At 30.8% G+C, this 26,349-nt stretch overlaps 4 protein-coding genes across 4 annotated transcripts; 3 read left to right on the top strand and 1 right to left on the bottom strand.

The window, feature by feature from the left end:
• Nucleotides 1-1,579: 1,579 nt before the first annotated feature.
• LOC106442921 (endoglucanase 7) lies at nt 1,580-8,158 on the top strand. The gene is made up of 5 exons (XM_048748218.1): nt 1,580-2,186; nt 4,531-4,832; nt 5,179-5,776; nt 5,841-6,013; nt 7,640-8,158. The coding sequence occupies exons 1-5, from the start codon at nt 1,769-1,771 to the stop codon at nt 8,039-8,041; spliced, it is 1,893 nt and encodes a 630-aa protein (XP_048604175.1). The 5' UTR covers nt 1,580-1,768; the 3' UTR covers nt 8,042-8,158.
• A 2,352-nt stretch (nt 8,159-10,510) lies between these two features.
• LOC111210401 (2-alkenal reductase (NADP(+)-dependent)-like) lies at nt 10,511-12,849 on the top strand. Its single transcript, XM_022710766.2, has 5 exons — nt 10,511-10,850; nt 11,236-11,422; nt 11,531-11,697; nt 11,789-11,871; nt 12,348-12,849. The coding sequence occupies exons 1-5, from the start codon at nt 10,617-10,619 to the stop codon at nt 12,727-12,729; spliced, it is 1,053 nt and encodes a 350-aa protein (XP_022566487.2). The 5' UTR covers nt 10,511-10,616; the 3' UTR covers nt 12,730-12,849.
• A 4,932-nt stretch (nt 12,850-17,781) lies between these two features.
• On the top strand, nt 17,782-18,906 carry LOC106402701 (enoyl-CoA delta isomerase 1, peroxisomal-like). The gene has a single exon (XM_013843487.3). The coding sequence runs from the start codon at nt 17,994-17,996 to the stop codon at nt 18,711-18,713; it is 720 nt and encodes a 239-aa protein (XP_013698941.2). The 5' UTR covers nt 17,782-17,993; the 3' UTR covers nt 18,714-18,906.
• Nucleotides 18,907-20,953: 2,047 nt separating this feature from the next.
• LOC125581948 lies at nt 20,954-21,822 on the bottom strand. The gene is made up of 2 exons (XM_048748217.1): nt 21,468-21,822; nt 20,954-21,281 (listed from the first exon to the last, which is right to left on the bottom strand). Exons 1-2 carry the CDS (start codon nt 21,574-21,576, stop codon nt 21,148-21,150), a joined length of 243 nt encoding a protein of 80 aa, XP_048604174.1. The 5' UTR covers nt 21,577-21,822; the 3' UTR covers nt 20,954-21,147.
• Nucleotides 21,823-26,349: the final 4,527 nt, after the last annotated feature.

Below are 26,349 nucleotides of genomic sequence, written 5' to 3'. Positions count from 1 at the left end.
TATTTTAGATGTTCAATATATTTTGAATACATATTAGGAATTGAGATCATATTTGGTACAAGTTCTTTTTGAAAATTTTGAATGTTTCGGGTTCTATCGGATATCCATTTAGGTTCGGATAATATCCATAACCCGAAATACCATAAAACAAGATCCATTCGGTATTTATGTCGGGTTCGGATCGGTTCGGATTCATTTTTATCAGATCAGATTCGGTTCGGATTTTCGGGTTCGGTTTATTTGTTCAGCCCTGCTAAAAAGCATCAAGCACGCGTTTTCTTTTTTATTTTATGCAGCTTTTTTATTACGTGAGCAATAAACGTAGCTGGCCTTCATATTACTGACGACGACATTTACCAAAAATTTAGTTTTTCTTTTCTTAATATACCAAATCATTAATATTAAGTCACAATGTAGTATTTTCTTGATTTCCAAAGAACTTTGACATTTTTGTAAAATTCAGATTTTTATTAGTATATAATAATATATGAGGGTATATTTTAAATAGAATTTATTTGACTATATGTCACCAAAAAAAAATTCGTTCGCAGATTTAAAAATAATTTCAAAGTTAAGCATGCTTAATTTGAAATAGTGGAATGATAGATGATTTATAAGAAAGTGAATCTGTATACTATGCAAGTGAAGTCAAAACACTAAAAAAAAAAAAGTGATAATGCTTGAAGTCTGAAGCGTCAAACACGGTGGATCCATGGGCTCAGAGAGAGCATTATTGGCACACGGAGGCGCATAAAGAAGTGTTACTAAATTGTATTTTTTCCGTTCCGAAATATAAAATGTTTAGAAGAGTTTTTATGTTCCTAGGATATTGTCATATTTCTAGATAATTTGAAGTTGATCAAAAACTGTGTAACCAATTAAATTTAATAGTTCTATTTTATAATTGGGTGAATAGTTTTTAATTTAAAATTTTAATGATATTTTTTAGATAAAAAATAATTTTTTTAATAAATATATTTTACCTAAAATATCTTATATTTAGAAACAGAATGAGTATTCATCCGCTGTCTCGACGACCAAGAGGTAGTGAGATAATATTTTTTGGTGTACAACAAGAACGTTACGCTATGCGAGTGGGTGAATATAATATCTCTCGGTTTCTAGTATGTTGAAAATCTTAAACTAAATTATTTAGTTATTTATATCATTAAAATGCGCGTATTTTTTTGGTTATTTGTCTAGAACTTTTTCTAAGATAAACGTATTTGAAGTGGAATAATGGAAGGATGATTGATAAATCGGAGAGTTATTTACGACAACCACGGAAAACATCGTAGGGGTGATTATAAAATTAGAAAACAAGTAGTATTTCAAAACTTTTTAAATTAACACTTCTCACCGTTAGAGAGGGTGGACAGATGGGAGAAGCGGACATGGACGTTACAATTTTGTGCAAGATAAAAAAAATGGGATGAAAGTTAAGGAGACATCTATAGTTAAATTCTAGTTTATCATTTTATAATTTCCTAAGTAATGCTGCATAATAGTACGATTTATTAAAAGTTGCTGAAAAGACTTATGATATAATCATATAAAAAGCATAAGTGATGCTGCATAACACCTTACCCATTTCCAAAATACCCCAGTAGTCAACTCGCTCTTTAATAAATCCCTCTAACCCATCATTAATCAAAATTCATTGCACTTCTTTTTTCTTAGGAAAAAAATTCAAAACTCTTAGTCTCCGTTATATATATTTCTTTTCCAGAAAACCTACTCATTCAATCTTAAGAGACTCTTTCAAGAAATGCATCCAGGGAATCTATGGGGCGGGAGGCTCGACGCCATAGACAGCGACCGAGCCGAGGCTGAGGAGGAAGAGCGGCGGAGGAACATGACGGAGTGGGACAGAGGAGCCCTCCATTCGCAGCAACTATCTGCCGAACATCAGAGGAATCAATTGGACGAGACGCAACAAGGCTGGTTACTTGCACCACAAGATAGCTGGAAAAAGAAGAGAAAGAAGTATGTAAACCTAGGTTGTATTTCCGTTAGCCGAACGGTTTTTATGTGGACCGTTGGATCTATCGTCGTCTTGTTCCTCGTCGTTGCTCTTCCGATCATCATCGTTAAGTCGTTGCCTCGTCATAAGTCTACACCTCCTCCTCCAGATAATTACACTCTTGCCATCCATAAGGCTATTCAGTTTTTCGACGCCCAGAAATGTAAGTCTTCACTATTATATCTTAATTTTCCAACTTTATAATGTCTCGATTTCACCCCCCCCCCCCCCCCCCCCCCCCCCCCCCCCCCCCCTCCTGATCTGACATCGAAATTTATTTAGATTGTGGTGTTATATAGTGTATATATACACAATTTTTTTGAATAAATTCTTAGGATTCCATCCAGTTCTATAGAAACCCGTTGATAAAACATCTATAGACATGATTTGCTATAAAGATAATGTAAACCCTTTATAAAAAAAAATAAAAAAAATAAAGGTAGTGCCTAATAAATTATACTAACAAAGAATAAATGTTATCGGATGTCTTAAATATGAATATTTGTAAATTCAGAAAAATAAAAAGACTTTTAAATTATAAAAAAAAATTGAACTCTTGCTGATTAATTCAGTATAATAAAATAATGTATATACGATGCGGTGTATTTTTCAACTAATTACGACTGATAAAAAAAAGTCAAGAATTCATTGCGAGGGAACTTTGAATAGTTCCGAGTTCACAATCTCGTTAGACCATGATTAACCAGGGGTTTGGGTTCTTACATTTTTAGTTAAAAATTAAGAAAAAGTTTTTTAACTTCCGTTAAGAACCCCATCCTAAAAACTCCGGGTTAATCATGCTCTTAGTCCCCTGTTTAATAGAGAAACATTTAAAAAGTTATAACCTGGAGTTTGTATTAATTAAAAAAGTACCTTACTGAGTTGTCACATAATTAGAATGTTAATTTTGCTTACGTGGCAGCTTGAGAATCAATTGAAAATTTTATAAAACCTACGGAATTACCTAATGTGATTAAGATATATATGACAATTAATGATTTTAAATAATAAAGATTTGTTAACAATTTGTATACTATATTATTTTTGTTTAATTATTTATTATTAAAATAAATGACATAATTATATTAATCATATAAAAATTTAGATTTTTTTGTATATATTGTATTTTGAATTTTTCAAAACAAGTATAAATTACTAAAACTTTTGTGATGAAGGTTTAAATCTTTTTCTATAATAAGATACAATGATTATAAAATTATATGAATAAATAATTTTATTTTAATGGGTGTTTATGTTAATATATATATATATATATATATATATTCATATCTTTTAAATTAAATTATATAAATTATATGAAAATACATACTTATATTTTGATATCTACGTTGAACATATATTGAAAAGTTAATATTTTAATTTTGAAATCTTCATTATTTTTTTAAATGAATATAAATTATTGAAACCACTAAACATTTCACATTTAAAAAAAATCATTGGTATAAAATTTTGTTACACAAATATGCAAATAATCATAAAATCATATGAGTAGAAACCTCATTTAATAAATATCCATATTAAAAGTATACTATATATCTATGTTAATATCATTTAAATTTAATTATATATCATATACGATTGCGAATAAACAAGAACGATCGTTTGATTTATATGCGCACGTGAACGTAAACTTCTCATAACCATAATTAACTTTTAAATTGCTAAATCATGATATAAAACTGAGCTCTCATATTTTCATTGTAACCAAATAGTAGGTCTGAGATTCTTCGGCCTAAACGTTAAGTTCTTATGCGATAAATGATTTTTTGACCTAAAATATTTTTCAAATGAGACTAGCTCATCGGTAAACAAAATATATAATTAACAAAAAAAAAAATTAAAATTATTTAAGGGCCAAAAATATTTATTCGATCAAAAATATAAATTTTATTTTCCAAACGATATTTTTTAAATAATTTTCATATAAATTTGATATGCGCAGGTCTTATCCTAATTAATTTATTAAAAGATAAATCGTAGAAAAAAGAACATTGTTAGGTAGTGATAAGCTTTCAAAAGATTATTACATAATTACGTTGACATTCCGTATAATACTTAAATCTTATTAACACGTTTATCCGACTAATTACTTGTAACGTCGCATTTTCCCATTTTGTTCTTGTGAGCTGGCTTTTGCTAATGCTCACATCTTCTTGTGGCTTTCCAAGGACTAGAATGCTTAACGCGGTTTTAATATTTGAGAAAAAAAAAAAAAATTCATAACAAAACAAAATAATTTTTTTTTGTTAAAAAACAAAGAAGAAAAGAAACGTATTTTTCAATTCAAATTTTCTTAATTTATATTTAAAGTGATAAAGCTCAAACAACATTCACATCAAATTATCACAAAAACTAAAGCAAGTTAAAGGAACCACTTGATTATAGTAGCAAAAATAACAAGGATTTGGTCAGTGATTGAATATAAAAAATCTAATTATAGATGATATAGAAAAACAAGAATGATGAATAATGAAAACATCATGCAGCGGGTAAATTGCCGAAGAACAATCGAGTTTCATGGAGAGGAGATTCGGGGCTGAAGGATGGATTGCCAGACGTGGTCGGAGGATTGGTGGGAGGGTACTACGACGGTGGAAGTAACACCAAGTTCCATTTTCCGATGGCATTCTCAATGACAATGCTAAGTTGGAGTCTTATTGAGTATAGTCAAAAATTCAAAGCCATCAATGAATATGATCACATGAGAGATGTTCTCAAATGGGGAACTGACTATCTGCTTCTCACTTTCAACAATTCTGCAACTCGCCTTGATCATATCTACGCTCAGGTTTTTGTTCTCCTACTTTGTTTCTTCATTTCGTTTGATTTCGTAGTTCATTTGCATAATCATTTCAATTTTTCTGTTAATTTTATTCGAAGAAAATCAACTCATTAGCTATATATTGTTTGATATTTGATACTTTGGAAACATAAATATAAAGTGTTAGAAACTGTAAAATATGATTCAGTATAGGTCAGTTTGCTAAACAGCTTAGATAAAAAACTATGTAATCAAAAAAATTACTTCCCAATTATATTAACTATATAATTAATCTATTTCAATTCTTCCTTGTGCACCAAAAAAAACTAAACCTAAACCATTTTGATCAAACCCCTGTTTCCATGACTTGTAGGTTGGTGGAGGACTAAGAGACTCAGAATCACCAGATGATATCTACTGTTGGCAAAGACCAGAAGACATGTCCTACGACCGTCCTGTAATCTCTTTAACTACCGCCACTGACCTCGGTGCAGAAGTCGCCTCCGCCTTAGCTGCCGCCTCAATCGTCTTCAACGACAAACCAACCTACGCCAAAAAGCTAAAAAAAGGAGCAGAAACTCTGTGGCCTTTCTTTAGAAACAAGAACAGACGCAAGCGCTACTCAGACGGACAACCAATGATTCAAGCCTTCTACAACTCAACAAGTATGTTCGACGAACTTATGTGGGCTGGCGCGTGGCTTTACTACGCCACAGGGAACCAGACTTATATACAATTCGCCACAAACCCAAGCGTGCCTAAAACGGCTAAAGCTTTTGCTAATCAACCAGAATTGATGGTACCGAGCTGGAATAACAAATTGCCTGGGGCTATGTTGTTGATGACTCGGTACAGATTGTTCTTGAATCCTGGTTTTCCTTATGAGAACATGCTCAGTAGGTACCATAACGCTACTGGTGTCACCATGTGTGCTTATCTAAAGCAGTACAACGTTTTTAACCGGACTTCAGGTGATTATTTACTTTCTTTGTGTGTCTCTCATGAAAATGATTTCACTTTTGAGAGATTTTGTAGGAGGGCTTATACAATTGAACATGGGGAAACCAAGACCACTGGAATATGTGGCTCATGCTTCTTTCTTAGCTTCTTTGTTTGCGGATTATCTGAACTCAACTGGAGTTCCTGGATGGTATTGTGGCCCTACCTTTGTCTCGACTCAGGTTCTTAAGGATTTTGCTAAGTCTCAGGTAAGAATAAATCTTGTTTTCCACATTCATATTGCACACATGTTACCAATTTTCGCAGTTTATGTAGACACCTAAATAGAGGTTAAAACGGTTTTCTTTTCAGAAATTTATTCACGCTAATTGATTTTGAAATGTGTCAAAAATGCTTATAGAACTCCAAAAAGGCTATTTATCCAAAAGTTTCTTGAACATTATTACAATACCACAAATTATTTATAAAAAAACCTTCAACTATGAGTTATTGTAAGCAAAAATGTTATTTCGTAAATCTGAAATGTAAACTAGACAAAAGTTGTAACAAAAGAAATCGTCAACTTAAACATATTTCGGTTTACCACTAGAACTGAGGAAACTTTCTCTCCACCTTCTCTCTAAGTTCAAAGCTCGGATCTAGTTTTCGCTTCTTTTCTCCGACGCCGGCGGTCCCTTTGGCCGGTGTCGGGGAACCTCCGGTGTTCTCCTTCCTGTTTCTCTGCTGTTTCTCTCCTTTCTAATCGGTCTTTGCTATATACTCTAGATCTCGTTTCGCTGCTTCTTTCTCCTCTTCTACTCGCGATAGATCTGTGAGAAGAAGCTTTGGTGCTATGGGCTTTGGTGTGGTGACGACGATTTAGGCAAGGGTTTGCCGGTAGAGTCGGCTTCGTGGGAGGTTGGTGCTTTCAGATCTGTTGCTGCGGTAGCTTCTGTGGAGCTGGCGGTACCAAAGTGGTGGATAGGTGTGTGCTTGGGATCGGCGTCGCTCCTTCTCTCTCGCTTGCTCAGCTCCCGTCAGCCTGCCTCAGTTTTTCCCAAATCTAGGGTTCCGGCCTGAACGTGGCAGCGCGTGGCGCTCTGTCTTCCTCGGCTAGGGGATCCCGCTGTTGGTTCTCACCGGTGGGTGCGTGTGAGGAGCTCTCGTCCCTCGGAGTTGTCGCCTGAGCGGGGTGGGTTTCTGTGGCGGCGCGTGGCGAACCACAAGACTGCATCCGTGTCTCTTTGTGGTTTCCGTTTCCCGGCGGTTTGGTGTAGAGTGGTGGCATCGTGTTGTCTCTTTCTCCCCCAATAAATGCGTAGGTTCTCTCTCGACTCGGCGGCGATGTCTGTGTGTGGTGGCCTTCCTGGTTTGGAGGTTTGGATGACTTGGCCGCTCATCTTCTGAGGCGGACACCGGGTATGGGGCCAATCTACCGGGTTCGTTCTCCTGGGCTTAAAGCGGCCTGCTTCATTTAACGGCTGCATTAGGCAACTTTGCTTCCTCTCCCTTCAGTCAAGGCAATGCTATGTATTCGATGTTGTGCGTGGTTGGGGTCTCCTCCGTTTTTTCAATCTCCGTTCTTTATTGTTGTGTTTAGATTTAATTTTTCTGCAAATCTGCCTCTTGTGATCTTTGTAAATTCTGTCTAAAATGAAAATGGTAATAAACTTAACATTTTTACGAAAAAAAAAAAAAAACTCTAACATATTTCTTATACATTTGTCTCGCTATATAAAATCGCAAGATTATGATCTTGTTTCTTCCAAACATTATGGATACCAAAATACCGCTTGTGCAAGACAATATTACAATATTATGAATTTGTTTCTTATTTTTAAAAAGTTATTGTTTGTTACCTAATAATTTTTTTTTGGTTTTGCATTTATTATCAGATTGATTACATTCTTGGAGATAACCCTTTAAAAATGAGCTATATTGTTGGGTTCGGCAAGAAATTTCCAAGACACGTTTACCACCGAGGAGCCACCATCCCAAACGACAAGAAGAGAAGAAGCTGTAGAGAAGGATTGAAGTATAGAGACACAAAAAATCCTAACCCAAACAATATCACAGGAGCTATGGTTGGTGGACCAAACAAATCCGATCAGTTCCATGACATACGAAGCAATTACAACGCGAGTGAGCCTACTATGTCCGGAAACGCAGGTATCGTGGCTGCTCTCATTTCATTAACCAGCAGTGGAGGCTACCAAATCGATAAGAATACAATGTTCAATGGTGTTCCTCCTCTTTACCCTCCTGCCCCACCATCCCCTAAAGCTTGGAAGCCTTAAGAACGATTCATATATTTCGTTATGTTGCCGAGTTTAAGTAATATAATATGTTTAATTGACACTTATAATTTTGTTTTTTTCTAAAACCTAAAATCTCATAAAAAAATTATCCCTTCATGATTAATTGAATGAATTGTTATAAAGATAGCAGTATATTAACAAAAACAGTGTAAAAATTGTCAGAAACAACAATAAATAAAAGCAAGGATGGATGCAGAAGTAGAAGAAGTGCTTAAAGCGGATTTTAAAAAAAAATTAAATTCAAAGACTTAGGTGAACTGAAATATTTCTTTGGCTTGGAGATAGCAAGATCAGGCAAGGGTATATCTGTTTGCCAGAGAAAGTATGTTTTGGAGCTACTTGAGGAAACATGTCTTTTGGCTTGTAAAACTTCTAGCATGCCGATGGAACCAAGTTTGAAGTTGATACAACACTGAAGAAACCGCACTTGAAGATGGTAGTGTGTACATAAGATTAGTTGGAAAAAGATGTATTTGACCATTACTCGGTCAAACATCACATACGAAGTGAACATGCTATGTCAATTCTCTTATGCACCCAAGGCTTCTCATCTTCAAGAAGTTTATAAGGTGTTGCGTTATCTCAAAAGCATGATTGGTTTTGGTTTGTTCTACTCGGCTGAATCAAACCTTATTCTTCAAGCTTTCACAGACGCAGATTGAGCATTATGTCCAGATACTCATTGTTCTACATCAGGCTTCTTGGTTTTCCTAAGATCTTCTGTTATTTCCTGGAAATCAAAGAAACAATATGTTGTCTCACATTCTTCGGCAGAGTCTGAATATAGAGCTATAGCGTTTGCAGTACGAAAGCTTGTTTGGATTATCAATCTCGTGAATGTGTTGTAGGCTCCTTAGATCCAACCAGTTACTTTGTTCTGTTATTGTACAACAGCAATTCATATTGCAAACAATGATGTGTTTCACGAAGGAAAAAAACATATTGAGTTGGATTGTCATTATTAATTGCGTGACACAATTGTGAAAGGTTTTATAAAACACTTCATGTTCACACTGCAACATATAATAGATGTGTTTACTAAACCTTTGTTTCCAGCTCAGTTCAACAAGCTCATTGCCAAGATGTTTCTGCCATCTTGAGGAGGCATATTAAGATAGTGAGGAGAAGAAGTTCCAGTTTGCAGTAATTAGAGTGTTGGTTAGATAAATGTATTTCCGGTTTAGCTCACCCTCACACTCTATATAAAGAGTACACTTGTAAATGTACTATATGTGAGGAATAGCAGAATCTTGCTATCTTTATCCTGTCTTCTTCAATGTCGTATACTCTCTAACATGTGCTTCCTTCATGAAAGAGGATGATTAAGTTTTTGGAAGATCCATTACAAGTTGTTTTGGTGATTCCATGGATTGATTTTAAGGCAGTTGAGATGAAGAACAAATGTTTTAGTTCAAAAGATCGATGCAGAATGAACTTTTGGTGATGTTAGAACTTCGATCGCCGGTGGTTCTACGGAGGATGGTGTTTTGAAACACCGTGGGCACTTTATTATGCTTGTTAGAACTTAGAACACTTTTTTTGGAACACAGAACTCATAATACATGTTGATGTTCTCTTATCACTTTAATTTGGAATTCGGTTGGGTTTAAGTGTAAATGAATTGGGTTTATAAGTATTAGTGTATCACCATTGTACTGTCCTCTATGGGGTTTTCCTAAGTGGATTTGACCAACCTATAAAACAAAGAAACTATTTTAGAAAAAGGGTTAAAGCACATTTTTATACTCTCTCCGTTCCGAAATATAAGATGTTTATAAAATAATTCATGTTCCAATATGTAAGATGTTTTCATATTTCTAAATAGCTTTAAATTTATCAAAATCTGTGTAACCAATAAAATTTAATAGAATTATAATTGGTTGAATAATTTTAATTTATAGTTTTAATAATACTTTTTAGATAAAAAGTAATTTTTTTAATAAACATGTTTTACCTAGACCATCTTATATTTTATTTGTCGTATACAGTAAAAAACTCTGTAAATTAACATTATTAAGACTATATTATTTTACTGATTTATAGAATTATTAATTTATACAAAATTCATTTTATTATTTCTCTACTTTAGATTTTTTTTAATAAAGTAAGAAAATAGTTGATTTTACCATCTACATACATTAATTATATTTAAAATTTTGACTTTCATAACTTTTGATATACATGAAATATGTTTCATAAGTATGAAAGAACAAATACAATATTTTTTTATATTTATATAAACTATATATCTTATTAATTCATAATTTTATTGGAATCATATATTAACGTAGAATTATTAATAAATATTTTATTATTTTAATAATTTGTGTTATATTTTGAATCAGTTCAATTTGAAATGGAAAAATTTATTAAATTATTATATTTATCAAATAATATTAATTTACAGAGTTGAATGACGTCAACCAAACTAAAAAACCTCAACGGCCCACAAAAACGAGAAACACTCGACCTACCTAACTCTCCCCTAAACAACCATAGTTTCTCAACCATTCTCCAGCACAAACACGAATTTACAAGCGACTTCTGGAGAAAAATGGAAGAAGTTGCAGTGGTGGAGAACAAGAAAGTTATACTAAAGAACTACGTAGATGGCATTCCTACAGAAACAGACATGGAACTGAAGATGGGAGACACAATTGAGCTCAAGGCACCAAAAGGATCCTCTTCTTTCCTCGTCAAAAATCTCTACTTGTCCTGCGATCCTTACATGAGAAGTCGTATGCGCGATTTTCACGGCTCCTACCTCCCTCCTTTTCTTCCTGGTCAAGTATATTATTCAAACTCCATTTCACCTGACTTTTTCTGTTTTTTTGGTTTTCTGGGTATTGCATCGAGCATTGCAAACAAAATATGTATTTTTTCATAAATGAGATATTACGTCGACAATGTGTTCGATGTTATGTCTGAATGCCAGACAGTTGATAAACTTTTTTATTTTTTATTTTCTGTTTTTGGCAATTGAATCTGTGATTTTTGGTTAATACTTTTTGTGTGATTGTATACAGATCTGATGCCTTAGTTCATAAGATTTGTCTTTCTTTTCTTTTTTTTTCAGAGAACAAGGCAACTGTCATTGATCATTTCACGTTTTTTATTTTATTTTGACTCTCAACATGTTTTGATAACAGATTAGTTTTCTAATCTTGATGCAGCGTATTGAAGGGTTTGGTGTAGCAAGGGTGATAGATTCTGATGATCCTAATTACACGCCCGGGGAGTTAATCTGCGGGATTACTGGTTGGGAAGAATACAGTTTGCTTCGTAACTCAAATGAGCTACAGTTGAGAAAGATTCAGCTGGACGATGCCATTCCCCTTTCTTATCATCTTGGCCTTCTTGGTACCATCCATCTTCTGTTTTGGCAAAAGAGGAATCAATTCGGATCACACTTTTTTACAAGAGTCCAGTGTTTTAATGGTTTGTATAATTTTCAACTTTCTTTTGCAGGAATGGCTGGATTTACAGCGTATGCAGGGTTCTATGAGATATGCTCTCCGAAAAAAGGGGAGAGTGTTTTTGTGTCTGCAGCTTCAGGAGCAGTAGGACAACTTGTTGGTCAGCTAGCTAAGTTGAACGGCTGCTACGTTGTTGGGAGTGCTGGTAGTAAACAAAAGGTAATTATTTATTAGTCTCTAAACTTATCTTCAATAACTCTTCCTACGTAAGAGGATGATAGGTATGTAACTTGTATGGGACATGTTTCAGGTTGATCTTCTTAAAAACAAGCTTGGGTTTGATGAAGCATTTAACTACAAGGAAGAGGCTGATCTTGATGCTGCTTTGAAGAGGTACGTAAATACATTGTTACATTCAGCTCAAAAAGTTACTCTTCTTAATAGGTTGTCTCATGAAGTTCACATTCCATGTCCCCTTATGGTCTCAACCAATGTTCAAGAAATCAATAGGTGGCCGTTAGGCGGTTTATATTAGATTTTTGATTACGTGGGCACCAAAACTTATTTTTTGAGCGCCTAGCCTGATTTCTTCATAAACGGTCTAGAAAAATTGGTTCTTTTAGTTCCGATCTGTCGGACAGGCGGACGTCTAGGCGCCGCCTAGAATAATTTTTAGAACATTGGTCCCAACTATGCTTTTAATATCTCCCGTTAGGAACATGAATAGTAGGATACATTGCATATGTGTAACACTACGATTATGTGGTTCTGCCATTTAGATTTATTTCATTTTAAAAAAAAATGTGGTTAGGTGGGGATTGCCTACTGTAGAAGATGAGATCAGCTGAATTATTTATTCTTATTAACAGGTATTTCCCGGAGGGGATCAATATCTACTTTGACAACGTGGGTGGATCCATGCTTGATGCAGCGCTCCTGAACATGAAGGTCCATGGTAGAATCGCGCTCTGTGGAATGGTGTCTTTACAAAGCCTCTCAAGCTCATCACAAGGAATCAACAACCTGTACAACGCGATCCCCAAACGACTAAGATTAGAAGGGTTCTTGCAAAGCGATCATGTCCATATTTTCCCCCAGTTCCTTGAACATGTCAAAGAATATTACAAGGAAGGGAAGATTGTGTACATCGAAGATATGTCAGAAGGCCTCGAGCTTGCTCCCGCTGCACTTGTTGGGTTGTTTTCTGGGAAAAATGTTGGTAAACAGGTCGTTCGGGTTGCTAATGAGTGATTATTTTTGAAAGTGCTACGATCAGAACAGACATTTCAGTGCTTTTTTCAAAAAAAAAAAGTATATTGCAGTGCTACGATCAGAACAGACATTTCATGAATAAAGCGGTTTTGTGCCTAACACGCCTTGCTAATCAAAGTAAAAAGATCATGAATGATGTAGTGTTTATAGATTCTAATGAGCTTGCTTTGCAAATCCGATAAGCATTACAACATTTTTTTGGTATTCATGTGTTATCACTGCATAATTTTTAGAATCTTTGGAAAATTAGGTCGGTCTGTGTAACATATATTATATTTTTTTATTAAACTAACTATCTAACGGATTAGTTGTGTAGAAAAAGTTATTCTTAATTCTTTTTTTAAATAAAAGCTACGTAATTTTTTTTTGATAATCCAGGTAATCTAGACACTCCGGAGGGAACCTTACTAGCGTCTAAGTACACTTCCACAGAAGCTACGTAATTACCTAATATAATTAACATATTTATGAAAATTAATGATTATGAATATATAAAATTTGATAACAATTTTTGTATCATGTCTCTTTTTTGTTTAATTTTATATTATTTTAAAAAAAAATTAAACAATCACATTAATCATGTAATAAAAAATTAGATTTTTCTTATATGTTATATTTTGATTTTTTTTAAACAACTATAAATTACTAAAAATGTTTAGAGTCCCACGTTGAATATTTTGAGATCAATGGTTGAATCGTTTTTGTTATAACAAGATATCAATTATCATAAATTCGTATGAATATGAAATTCTATTTAATAGATATTCATATTAAATGCATATATATATGTGTGTGTGTGTGTGTCTATTTTAATATCATTTAAACTAAACTATACACCATATAAAATACACAAATATATAAATATTAATAAAATCATATGAGTTAGAAGTCTCAATAATAAATATTTATGTTAAGATATATTTATCTATCTCAATATTATTGAAATTTAATAATATACCGTATAAAATAAATAAAATAATTATTTTTATTTACTTACCAAAAAAATGTTGTCAATCAATAAGAGGAATTGTTTTGATTTATGTGATTACTCTGATTTAATTATGTACATAATGCGTAAAAATGAACACAAAATAAATTTTAATATGCCAAAATCATTTGTATACATAATCTCATCCCACGCATGATGTGGATATTAACCTAGTATCATACTATTTAGGTATATTTTATTGATAGATAATTTTTTTGAATATTATGATATTAAGTTTTTTTTTATTTCTCTGTTATGAATTTAAAATTTCAAAATATTATATGACTTTGATTTTTACAAATTATTTTTTTCTTGTGTTGCATTTCAAAAAATATACTTTAAGCATCTATGATTTTGTCTTTTTTTGCAAAATTTGGAATATTATCATTTGAGTTTAAAAATTTTATTTTCAAAATTGTATATTAAGTCAAAAGAAATTGGAAAATTACACGGCTATTTATGAGCTTGGAAAATTATATGACTTTTATTTATTTTTATTACTAAACTAATGCATTATTTTATTAAAAAAGCTGAATTTTTTTGTATTTTTATCAACATATTTTATTATAAATAAAATATACATTAAATTTAGGGAAATCCTCTCAAATAGACCTCTTTTTATTTTTGTCACAAAAATAGACCCCAAAAACTAAAATAACCAAAATAGCATTTTTTATTTTGAAAATTTTAATTTTTCTTAATTTTTTAAATTTGAAATCCTATCCCCAAAACCCCACTCCTCGACTCTAAACCCTTAAACCGTAAACATAAACTCCACCCCTTAACTCTAAACCCTATGTCTAGATTAATTAGCCTTAGGGGTATAAGTGTATATTTACTTCTTTTGAAAAAACATTTAAGTCTATTTTGGTCATTTTTATTTTTAAGGTCTATATTTGTAACAAAAACTTTTTTTACGTCTATCCTAGGGAATTTCTCTTAAATTTATAGTTAAAATTGATTTCTCATTAGTAACTTTAATGAATTATAGAACTTCAAAGTTTTCAAATAGCATATTTTGTAAATAAAACTTAAGCTAAAGGTTAGTTTTATATATTATATAATAAAACTTAGGGTACGACGGGTGACCATTCTGGAAAAAAAAATGAATAAAAAAAGAATGTAGATGAATAAAATAACATGAATGAAAGAAACGGGTGTTCCTTCTCAAATTTTAGAATGAATGATTTTATTTTTTATTTCTCTACAAAAAAAAGAATAAAAGGAAATGAGAGGAAAACATTATTCCTTGTGAATTGTAATTTTTTTTAGTAACGTTAGGGAATGCATTGTTGCTCATCATTCATTGGTGACCATTATAACCCTTAAATTTAAGATAAAGACTTTATAGTAGATTTAGACTTAAAACTTAGATTTGATAGCATTTTAGAATATTTGTCTAATGATTTCCGTATCAAAAAGATAGAGCAAATCAACATTTTATATTATAGGACTTGAAAATAAAAACGCAAATGGTCAAAATTACCTTTTATACAACTTACCAAAGCTAAAAACAGCACCTCACACATTAGCCAGCGTTTTTTACAAATCCGCACTTCACCCAAGATAAAAATAATAGTTATATTTTCTGTATGTTTCAATTAGTTAGTCACTTTAATTTTTTTCTAAGTAAATTAAAATAAAACATAACAACAAATACATATTAGAAAGTACTGTTAGTTATAAAGAATTTAAAAGCTTACCAACATGTCATTTATGATTTAAATTTTAGTTACAGTTTCTAGAAGAATTATTCTCTATTTATTAACGGATCATTATGGACGCAATTTGTTTTTATTTATATTAACTTTTATAGTTGATATAGTTATCTTTAAATATTTATAATTAATTATGGATATTTAACCAAAGTCACAAACTGAAACAAACAAAAAAACAAAAATTAAATTAAATAATTATAAATATTTAAATGGTTGCTATACTCTTATATTAACATAATGAACCACTTGAAATATTTCAAATTATGTAAAAACAAACTGAATCAAACCGAATTGTTTTTAATAGTATACAATTTATATCTTATGAAAAATAAAAAGTATTACGATATTATTATCGAAAAACAAATTTAATTTCTAATTATATTAATACATTATTTTATATTGCTTTTTTATTAAAACCGCATTATTTTCTATCAAAACCACACACAATTTTTTTCATCAAAACAACATTATCCCGCAAACCGCATGAATCACAGTTGATCCGTACTGCACGATTTATCTCGTAAACCGCATGAACCGCAGTTGAACCATACCACATTTTAATTCTGCGCCGCTTTTATTACCAAAATTGCGGTTACCATTCGGACCCTTAGAATTTTTTTTTTTTTTGACATCGAACTGCTATTCTATTACTCAAAGAACTTGAGGTGGTCTGGGTAACCAGACCGGAATAGAACAACCAATGTAACAAAGCTTCCTACGAAAGGATCTAACATTCTTAGCTAACGAATCAGATATTCCATTTTGTACTCTTGGGATGTGAGATATCTTGAATTCAGGAAAGCATAGCTGAAGCGTCTTTATCGCCTCCAATTCAGTTGCAAAACTTGGCCAAGCTTGAGGCTCCTCTATCATTGCTATTTAATCCTTACAATCTGTCCCAAACCTCTGACACGAGGAATGTAGAAGCATGCTCTCCATTGCCCATTGCAGTGCCTCCACTTCTGAATGTAGAGCAGACTCTCGCTTAGTTAAATTTCGCATTCTCATAAGTTGTATTTGTCACAGACTATCCTTCCAAACCCATCCGCAACCACTAAATTGATCCATGGAAATCCACGATCCATCCACCATACATATGCTATCCAAGCATATGGCTTGGAGTTCCTCGTTGTGAAGCTCATGTGGAATATCCGGTACCATATCATTCGCATTAAACAAGGCCTGACATTCGCTTTCAGCATATCTGACTAATTCCAAAGGATCTCTATCGATTTCCCTAAAGAGTTTATCATTCCGAGCATTCCAGATATACCATATAATCTATGGATAAAGGTCTCTGTCAAGCTCCGGCTTAGCAATGTCATTCTTCCTCGAGAATAAATAATCCATGTTAGCATAAATACTAGGCAAAGGAAATATGTTAGGAGCAGATGATGTTGATGCTAGGGACCATACTTGTAAAGCTGGAGGACATTCAAATATGGCATGAGTAGCAGTTTCTTCTGGCTTCCCACATCTTGGACAGAAGTTGTCGCATCTCATGTTCCGGCGTATTAGATTCCTTGTTACAGCAACTTGTCATGTTATCAATTGCCACATAAGATGGCATATCTTCTGAGGTGCTCTTACTTTCCAAACAAAGGCTTGAAGTTTGGTTATACTGGGTTCCAGAATCTCCATTTCATCAACGTTCCTCATTAAGTTACGAGCTACCCAATATCCCGATTTAACTGTGTACTGGCCATTTTTAGTATAATTCCAGCAGAAGGAGTCTCGATGGTAAGTTGAGCTTATGGCCAAACTTCTTATGAGGGGTATATCATCTGTAGCAACATAGTTCTCCAGCAATCCAACATCTCATTCCTTTTGTTTCGCCATTGATAAGATCGCTAACTCTCAAATTCGGATGCATGACAGGGGCAGTTGATCTTGTCGGCCTCACTGGTGTGGTGGGTATCCAAGGGTCCTCCCAAACCTTTACCTCATATCCAGAATGAATTTTTTTGTTTAATGCCTAGTAGTAGTAGTTTTCGTGCCGTTGATATACTCGACCATACATAGGACGGGTTACTTATAGAATGCAATCGCAATGGCGAACTCATCCTATAATATCTTCCTTTCAATACTCGAGCTACCTACGAGTCGGGGAACTGTACTAAATGCCAAAGTTGTTTAGTTAATAATGCCAGATTAAATTCATGTATCAATCTGAATCCAACACCGCCCTCCTCTCTTGGTAAAAACATCTTCTCCCATCTAGCCCAGTAAATTTCTCTATTTGGTGGATTTGAACTCCACCAAAATTGTGCAATGACACTTGGTGAGGTTTTCACAAATCTCAAACTTAGATTTGATAGCATTTTAGGATATTCGTCTAGTTATTTCTGTATAAAAAAATAGGACAAATAAACATTTTATATTAAATACCCTCAAGTTCCAACATCGAGATATGGTTCTCGGTAAATGTCACGTGACAGTATTATCACAAACCTACTCACCTATACAGTAGATTACTAATCCAATACGCCTAATTGCTAATCTGCCACTAACTACGATTGTCACTCTCACAGACGGAGATGTGTACATTGGAGAAGCGTGGTCGACTTTTCCTACTGAAACTCACCGGCGACGGCGAACACCGTCTCAACCCTACCTTACTCGACAACATCCGCTCCGCCATCACACAAATCCGTTCCGATCCATCGTCTTCACAATCGGTCCTCATCACAACCTCCGATGGAAAATTCTTCTCCAACGGCTACGATCTCGCCTTAGCCGCATCGGATCCTCCTCTCCGCGCTGTCATGGCCGCCAAACTCCAATCCTTGGTGGCCGATCTCATCTCTCTCCCTATGCCGACGATCGCCGCCGTAACCGGTCACGCCTCCGCCGCGGGATTCCTTCTCGCGATGAGTCACGACTATATATTGATGCGTCGCGACAGAGGGTTTCTGTATATGAGTGAGCTGGATATCGAGCTTGTGCTTCCTGCGTGGTTTATGTCTATGATCCGGATGAAGGTTGTTTCTCCGGCGGCGAAAAGAGACGTGGCGTTGACGGCGGAGAAAATTACGGCGGATCGGGGTTTGGAGATGGGAATCGTGGATTCCAGTCATGGTAGTGCGGGGGAGACGGTTGAAGCCGCCGTAAAGTTGGGAGAGGAGATAGTTCGACGGGGAGCTGATGGACACGTGTATGGTAGGATGAGAGAGACTCTTTTAAGAGAGGTTCTCCATGCGATTGGTTCAAACGAGAGCGCTTCCAATGGAGTGCGAAACAGCGGATCTAAATTGTAAGTTGTTCAACCACGGATACGACGGTCTGTTTACAGTCTGTTTGTACGGAAAATAAAATTAAAATATTATAAATAGGGACCAAGGGAGATTTGGTAGATTTTTTTTTTTACGCATTGCAGGTTTGTAATAGTAAAAGATGAAATAATGTAATAAACAAAATTTATTCTATTTAGATTTGAGATTTAGAAGATGATTGGTTGGGGCTGTAGATGTTCTCGAGAGCCAAAATTTAGTTTACATCTATATATGTCAATCAATCGAGTTTTGTTTTCCTTAAAAAATTCACAGCAAAAAGATCTCTACAAAATCAAAATATGACTGTAGAGAGCTTTATTTCCAGAATAAAAAATTAGTGCTTTAGAAATCTACTGCAAAGAAAGCTACAACAAATAAAGCTAGAGCAAATAAATCTACAACAAAGAAAGTTACAGCAAATAAATCTACAAATTAAATTCTACAGCAAAAAATATAATGTTAGAGCACTTACTAATCATCTCCTTATGTTCACATTACAAATAGTTTTTATTTGGTTTGTCTACCGCTAGAAGAAAAAGGAAAAAAAAAACAAAAGAAAACTTGCCGAGATAGAATGAAAAAACATCATTTTGTCCCTTTAGTATAAAAAAGGGGGCAATTCTCTTAAATATATATTTTTAAAGTTTTTGTCACAAAAATAGATTTTAAAAACTAAAATAACCAAAATAGCATTTTTTATTTTGAAAATTTTAACTTTTTTTTTATTTTTAAACCTTAAACCCTAAACCCAACCCCCTTAACTCTAAACCCTAATGTCTAGATTAATTAACCTTAGGGGTATAAGTGTATATTTGATTCTTTTGATAAAACATTTAAATTTATTTTCGTCATTTTTATTTTTGAGCTCTATATTTGTGACAAAAAAAATTTTAGGTTTATCCTAGGAAATTTTTCTAAAAAAATTGTCCATTTTTTTTTACACAATCACCTTTTCTATTTTTTTAAATTTAATGAAATAAATATTTTTTAAAATAAAAAAAATTATAAAAATTGAAACCATTGATGAAATACCCATATAATTTTTAGATTGTAAAATTTTTTAAATTAAATTTTTAATTTTGTTCTACGGAAAGAAGATTTCATCTTCTACGAAAAATGGCATGGTAGAAATTGAATTGCACGTTAAACATGTTATTCTACTTTTTCTAGAACCAATAGTCCATTGTTAAATAGAATTCTAAATATGAAGAATGCAATGTCTACACATTGTAAATGTAGCTACACTTATTTTTGAATGCAACTTCTATTTGTATGAACAATTTTAAAATTCTACGAATACGAAATTTAGACACAACTCAAAAGGCTATATATAGTCAAATTTGTTTATGATTTAGTTGTATGTTTTCAACACAGTGTAAAAGTTACAATCTACGAATAAAAATAATCATATTTCCAAAAATATGACAAGTTCAAGTACAAAATATTTAAGAAAAACCGATTTTCATTTATTTCTTTTGATTATCTTCAAAACTTTGATTTTCAAAAAAATCAAAAAATAAACAATTTGATTTACTTTAAGTTATAATTAAGAATATATATTCATATATTTAAAATTATAATTTAGATAGATTTTGATTTATTTATTTTGGTTAATATATATTAAATCAAATTGTAGAAAATTAAAAAAATGATGGAAAATTTTATAATTATAACAAAAAAACCAAAATTCATATATTAAAGTGATTTGGGGATTTTTTTTTCTTTTTTTGTTTCCACTAATATTTTGTTTTAATTATATTTTGATTTAATTTATTTTTGTTTTCTTTTGGTCAAAATTCGTTTTTATTTTTAATTGATATTGAAAAGTGAAATTTTAAATTGTTAATTGATAAAGTAAGGGTTAGAATGGGGGTTTTTAGCAAATATTATACCAAATGAACTAATTTAGGTTGGTTTTATACTAAGGAGACAAAGAGTGTGTTTTTTGTTCTATTTTGGCAAATTTTCCAAAATAAAATAAAATAAAACTTGTACATAACCCTTATAATATTTCTTTAAATTTGATTATCTACACAATAATAATATACTGAACTACAGGTTATTTGTTCCTCTTTTACCTCAGTAGATCTTACTATTTATCTCAAGTTATATTATAAATAAACAATTCTTGTTGTTACTCCAAGTCCAAAGCCTTAGCAATCTATTTTCTTACTAAATTAAGAACTAGACCACGTTTCTTTTGTTAATTTAAAGTATAGCGCACATACGACGAACATTCATTGAATTAGAAAGAGAAACCAAATCAAGAAAACGATCAAACATTTGATTTTTAGGATCCCAAACAAAAAACAAAGAAAATAACTGAAAATATGGTTCCAAGATTGGACTCATTCACAATCATGAAAATGTGTCTTATATATATCATCTTTCCTTGTTTTGAGAAAACTGTCTTATGGTCTTATGGTGATTGGTAAGAAGCTGGAGCAGTTCTTGGAGGACGTCTACATGGTCCGCGTTTCTTCTTCTTCCACGTTGCGTGGGTCGCTCCGCAAGATTTTGAAGATGGAGTATACACGATGTTCCTTCCGGATGCTGCGATCAAGTATCAAATCGAGTTCAAGTGATCAGTTTATGTTGAAGGAATTTAATTAATCTATTTTGTTCTTATATAAAATAACCACATTAATTTTCTTTCGAAAAGAAAAACAACCATCATTAGCATATGCTTTATTTTTGGGTCTTGATGATTGTAGGCAATCAAGATTTAAAGATACTTACCAAGTTTTCGGCTTGCAGCCTCGATGACTCTAGCTTGAGAGGAAATCGTCAAAATCAAAAGGAGAAGAGAGAACAAAAGAGCAACCTTATGTGATGTTTTTGGACCCATATTCTTTGTTTTTTCGTTATGGTTTGATAACTATAAGCCTTATGATAAATATATAGACCAAGACCAAATATAATAATCTTTTTGTTCTATTTACTTCCTTTTCAAGGCAATATTTTTAGAATTAGGAAAAACGCGGCTTAGACGTAAGTTATCTACAGGATTCTTATTTAGTATTAGAACCACTGTAGGTTAAGATTACACTAGGTGGATGCCCGCAAATTTGCGGGTACAAATCATTTTAATATTTTAATATAATATAATATTTTATATCTTTGACCTGCAATAATATATTTTAATATTTTAAAAGTGATTGTGAATTTTTGGTAGATTAATTTTTAATAAAAATATTTTATTTTTAATAACCTTTAAATTCTTAAATAGAATTTATATAGTATTTAGTTAGATTTTTTTACATATTTTACAAAACAATTAATATTTTATTAAATTGTATTATAACATTATCGTTAGAACATATATATATATATATATATATATTTTAATTGGTTTGTATATCAAATTCTTCGTCCATAAAAATTACTAAAGTAAAAACATGAACTCATGTTACAAATAGACCCACATTTGAAACTAAAGTATAAAACACAAAAGTTATTAAGAAGAAACATAATTATATATATGTGAATTCTATTAATTTAATAAAAACGTAAGAATATAAAAGTTTCATAAATTTAGAAATATACTTTTATCTATAATATTCTTTTGATTGTTTTACGACTGATGTAATTTTTGTGGTTATTTCTGAATATATAAGTTTCATAAATTTTACATTTTATGAATTATTTCTCAAAAATTTAAAAATCCGAATAAATAGTGTCATAAATCCTAATAAGTGGCTTTATGACTCAAGAAAATAATTTTTTATCTATAAAGAATAATCTATAAACTTGAAAAAATGATTTAAGAATTTTATAAAATAGTCCTATATATTAATTTAAAATTAAAAACAATCAATAAGTATTTAGAAAAATATTTTATAAAATTGTTATCATTTTTTAATTTTAAATAATTTACAAACCTGTTAACCTTATCGATGGTTTTTAATTTCATAAAATATTTAGAAACATATTTTATAAGTTTATTAAATTATTTTAATAATTTTAAATAATTACAAACCAGTTAACTTTCATAAACATTTTCTAAATTCCTGTAAATGATGAGAAATTCATCCTTATAATTGGTTTTATAAATCTTTATAACATTTTTATAGATCTGTATATATTTATTTGTAAACGCTTATTAATGATATAATAATCATTATTGATGATTTGACACCTTAAAATGATTACCGAATATTAATATAATTATAAACTATTATATATCTTTTATAAACCAATAGAAATGAATCAATATAAATGACTTTAATTTTTCTTACAAATATATATTAAACATCATAGATGATTTTAAACTAATGCAAATAATTTATAAACTCGCTATATGATGCATTTATAGTTATTATAATATTTTTATTAGAATTATATGTTTTATATATGTATTATGACTTATATAGAAAAATAAAGTTTTTTACAACTGTTTGTAATAGAAAATAAAGCTAGATTATTATTTTTATCAACTACTTTTTAACAACATACTTCATATAATTTATAAATAGACTATTAGCGCAAAAAAAAAGGAGTATTAAATAGAATTTTCATAATTGCTACCATAAAATACTATAAATGATTATGCATAATTTAGAAAAATAGTTTGGAAACTAACATTAATTGGTTTTAGGTTTGCCTTTTTTAGGCTTGATTAAAATAAATGAAAATTAAAAATCATTGACAATGAAATTATAAGAATTTTTCTCAATCTGTTTGTATGAGTGACACGTCAGCAGAATTGATTTCTCAATTAATATATAGTAGGATATACTAATTATTTTTACGTATATTATTTATTTTGTGTTTATATAAATATAATGAAATAATAAATATATTAAATAATGGATAATCAAGTAACTATTATGTATATAACTAAATTGGAGTAACACCTAAATCAACAATCACTCTTCTTTATTTACAGTCATTTTTATTTATTTTATAGGGTATATAATTAAATTTAAATAATATTGGAATAAATATATAGTATATGAATATTTATTAGTTGAGGCTTTCTACTCATATAATTTTATTAACATTTGTATATTTGCATTTTATTAACATTTGTATATTTGCTGTAACAAAAAAAATTAAAGCATTAATCACAATTTTTTAAAAGTGAGATTTTTAATAGTTTTAGTAATTCATAATCGTTTTTAAAAATTTAATGGAAATTTTGAAATTAAGATATTAAGGTCTCAATACTTTTTCAATGTAAATTTCTAAATTAACATATTTTTATATTTTTGTATAGTACATAGTTTAACTTAAATGAAATAAATAAATATACTGTGAGTACCGCCACCTGGGTTCGAATCCCGGCCACTGGGAAATTAACATTTTGGCATCGCTAGGGACAGAACACCGACATGTGGCAACACGTGACTAGTCTGGATCACTTCTGTGGGGTCAGGATACTTCTGTATAATTCAATATATATATATATATATATATATAATATAAATATCTATTAAATGAGACTTTATATTCATTTTATTTTATGATCATATGTATCTTACATTAACAAAAACAACCATTGCTTACAAAATTTCCAATGTGGAGCTTTTAACAATTTTAGCAGTTTATAATGGTTTAAAAAAAAATCAAAATATAAGATATAAGAAAAAAATATTTTTTTTATTATATGGTTAATGTGATTGTTTAATTTATTTTAATTATGTAAAATCAAACAAAAAATGATGGAAGATACAAAAATTGTTATCAAATCGTTATTATTTAAAGTAATTAATTATTATATATAAGTTAATCATATTAAGTAATTTTGTAGGTTTATTTAAATAAAAAATGAAAAATATATTTTAATACTACTAATCAATTTGATAGTTAATTTAATAATAGTATAATATATGTTTAAATAGAGCAACTTTTTTTAAGGATTTTAAAAACCATTTTATTAATGACAAGTGGTTATGTCAAATGTTATAATCATTTTCAATTAATATATCAGGGATGAGTACAAGTTTGAGATGCTTTAAATAAACTTAAGAAAATATTTTTTTATACAAAGAACATATGACTTTCTTTTACAAAACAAAACAACATACGACTTCTTTGCCATTTCATATTTACTCGAGAATAAGAGTCATGACTAACCAAAAAAAAGAAAGAGTCATGACTAACCTATAGTCCGACTGATAGGTTTGAATACATATTCTTCAAAAGTTGACTTTTATCATCCCACTAACTACGATCATGGATGTTGTCAGCATACTATCTTCTTCTTACTTTAATATTTCTTCATTAGCCAGCCACTTATGTTATTCTATTGCAGTTAAATAATGACGTTCAATCTAAATCACAAGAAAAAAAAGGTCAATATATACCACCATATACTTGACTCTTCCATTGTTTTTATTCACTGATCTTTGAATAAAGTGTAAAACACTATAAACTAATGAAATTATAAATTTGACACATAAAACATTTCTGTGATTGGTTAGGTTTGGTTAATCTAAACCGAACCAGTTTCATTTTTTGTAAAAGTCTAAATCATATTAAAACGACGATGTTTGTTATTTAATCAAACATTCTGCTTTTAACAATTTCATTTTAAAATCGTGTAATACATGTCAACCATTCGCAATCATAATTCCGCTAAGAACAATTCGCAGTAATAATACAGATCAACGCTGAACTACTTCCGCTTATAGCAATTTCAGAAGCGTCTTGACATGCAGTGAAAAAGAAAACTGTATAAAAAAAGTAATACATTTGGTGAATGATTCTTAGCTCTTTCACCATCGTTTATCTCTGTCGCCAGAGACTGTTCCACCCAGTCTTATTTCTTTCACCATTGTTATGTCCGAACTCCAAAATTAACATGTATATTAAAATTAAGGAATGTTCCATCATGTATGTTTAATTAATATCATATTTTATTTTTAACAATATGTAATTTTTTTCATATAAATAAAAATTTTGGTTTTGATTTTTACATTATATATATATATATATATTCATATTTGATATTATATTTTATTTTTTAAATGTGTTATTTTATTGTTTTGAATTTTTAAAAATATTTAAAAATATTAATTTTTAATTAATTTTAAATCTAAAAGCTTTAACAATTATATATGTATTAAAATTATTTTTATGTTATATTTTGAATATAATTTTTATATGTATCCCATTTTATAAATTAATTTTGTAAAATAACAACTCTATTTTATTTAAAGCTTGAAATAGTTATATATATGTTTAAATTAATTTTCTATTATATTTTGAATAAAATTATATTTATTGAATTATGTATTATTTATTAAAATAAATAATTTTAATAATAAAAATAAAAATAAAATTATATATATTATTTTAAATCTATAAATATTTTGAATCGCTTTTTATCCACTTTTACCATTCGAAGATATGTTTTGGACCGGTTAATTCGCTTGATCCACTCTCGATCTACTCGATCCGCTCGATCCTGCTAGATCCGCAATGCTTGCTCCGCTTTTCGCATTCGGAGTCGAAGACGAGTTGATGGGTTTGCTTCTCGAATTATGTATTATAATTATTACGAAAAGGAAATGTTAAAAGTCGAAGTATCATAGTGGTTGAATGTTGCTGAGATATAAGTTCAGAAATTGATTGCCATGCCATAAGTTGGATATCACTTTAAAAAATTAATCAAAAA

Source organism: Brassica napus, chromosome C2, assembly GCF_020379485.1.
Source record: "Brassica napus cultivar Da-Ae chromosome C2, Da-Ae, whole genome shotgun sequence".
Classification (NCBI taxonomy): Eukaryota; Viridiplantae; Streptophyta; class Magnoliopsida; order Brassicales; family Brassicaceae; genus Brassica; species Brassica napus.
This window is presented reverse-complemented; position numbering and strand designations above follow the sequence as displayed.

What these genes read in the sequence shown, in the direction of transcription:
- LOC106442921 (XM_048748218.1), top strand. Translation starts at nt 1,769, where the DNA reads ATGCATCCAGGGAATCTATGGGGCGGGAGGCTCGACGCCATAGACAGC. An exon ending in GTTTTTCGACGCCCAGAAAT is followed by an intron (nt 2,187 to 4,530) that starts GTAAGTCTTCAC and finishes AACATCATGCAG; the next exon opens with CGGGTAAATTGCCGAAGAAC. An exon ending in CGTTTTTAACCGGACTTCAG is followed by an intron (nt 5,777 to 5,840) that starts GTGATTATTTAC and finishes GAGATTTTGTAG; the next exon opens with GAGGGCTTATACAATTGAAC.
- LOC111210401 (XM_022710766.2), top strand. Translation starts at nt 10,617, where the DNA reads ATGGAAGAAGTTGCAGTGGTGGAGAACAAGAAAGTTATACTAAAGAAC. An exon ending in CTCCTTTTCTTCCTGGTCAA is followed by an intron (nt 10,851 to 11,235) that starts GTATATTATTCA and finishes ATCTTGATGCAG; the next exon opens with CGTATTGAAGGGTTTGGTGT. An exon ending in GTGCTGGTAGTAAACAAAAG is followed by an intron (nt 11,698 to 11,788) that starts GTAATTATTTAT and finishes GACATGTTTCAG; the next exon opens with GTTGATCTTCTTAAAAACAA.
- LOC106402701 (XM_013843487.3), top strand. Translation starts at nt 17,994, where the DNA reads ATGTGTACATTGGAGAAGCGTGGTCGACTTTTCCTACTGAAACTCACC.
- LOC125581948 (XM_048748217.1), bottom strand. Translation starts at nt 21,576, where the DNA reads ATGGGTCCAAAAACATCACATAAGGTTGCTCTTTTGTTCTCTCTTCTC. An exon ending in GGCTGCAAGCCGAAAACTTG is followed by an intron (nt 21,282 to 21,467) that starts GTAAGTATCTTT and finishes ACTTGATCGCAG; the next exon opens with CATCCGGAAGGAACATCGTG.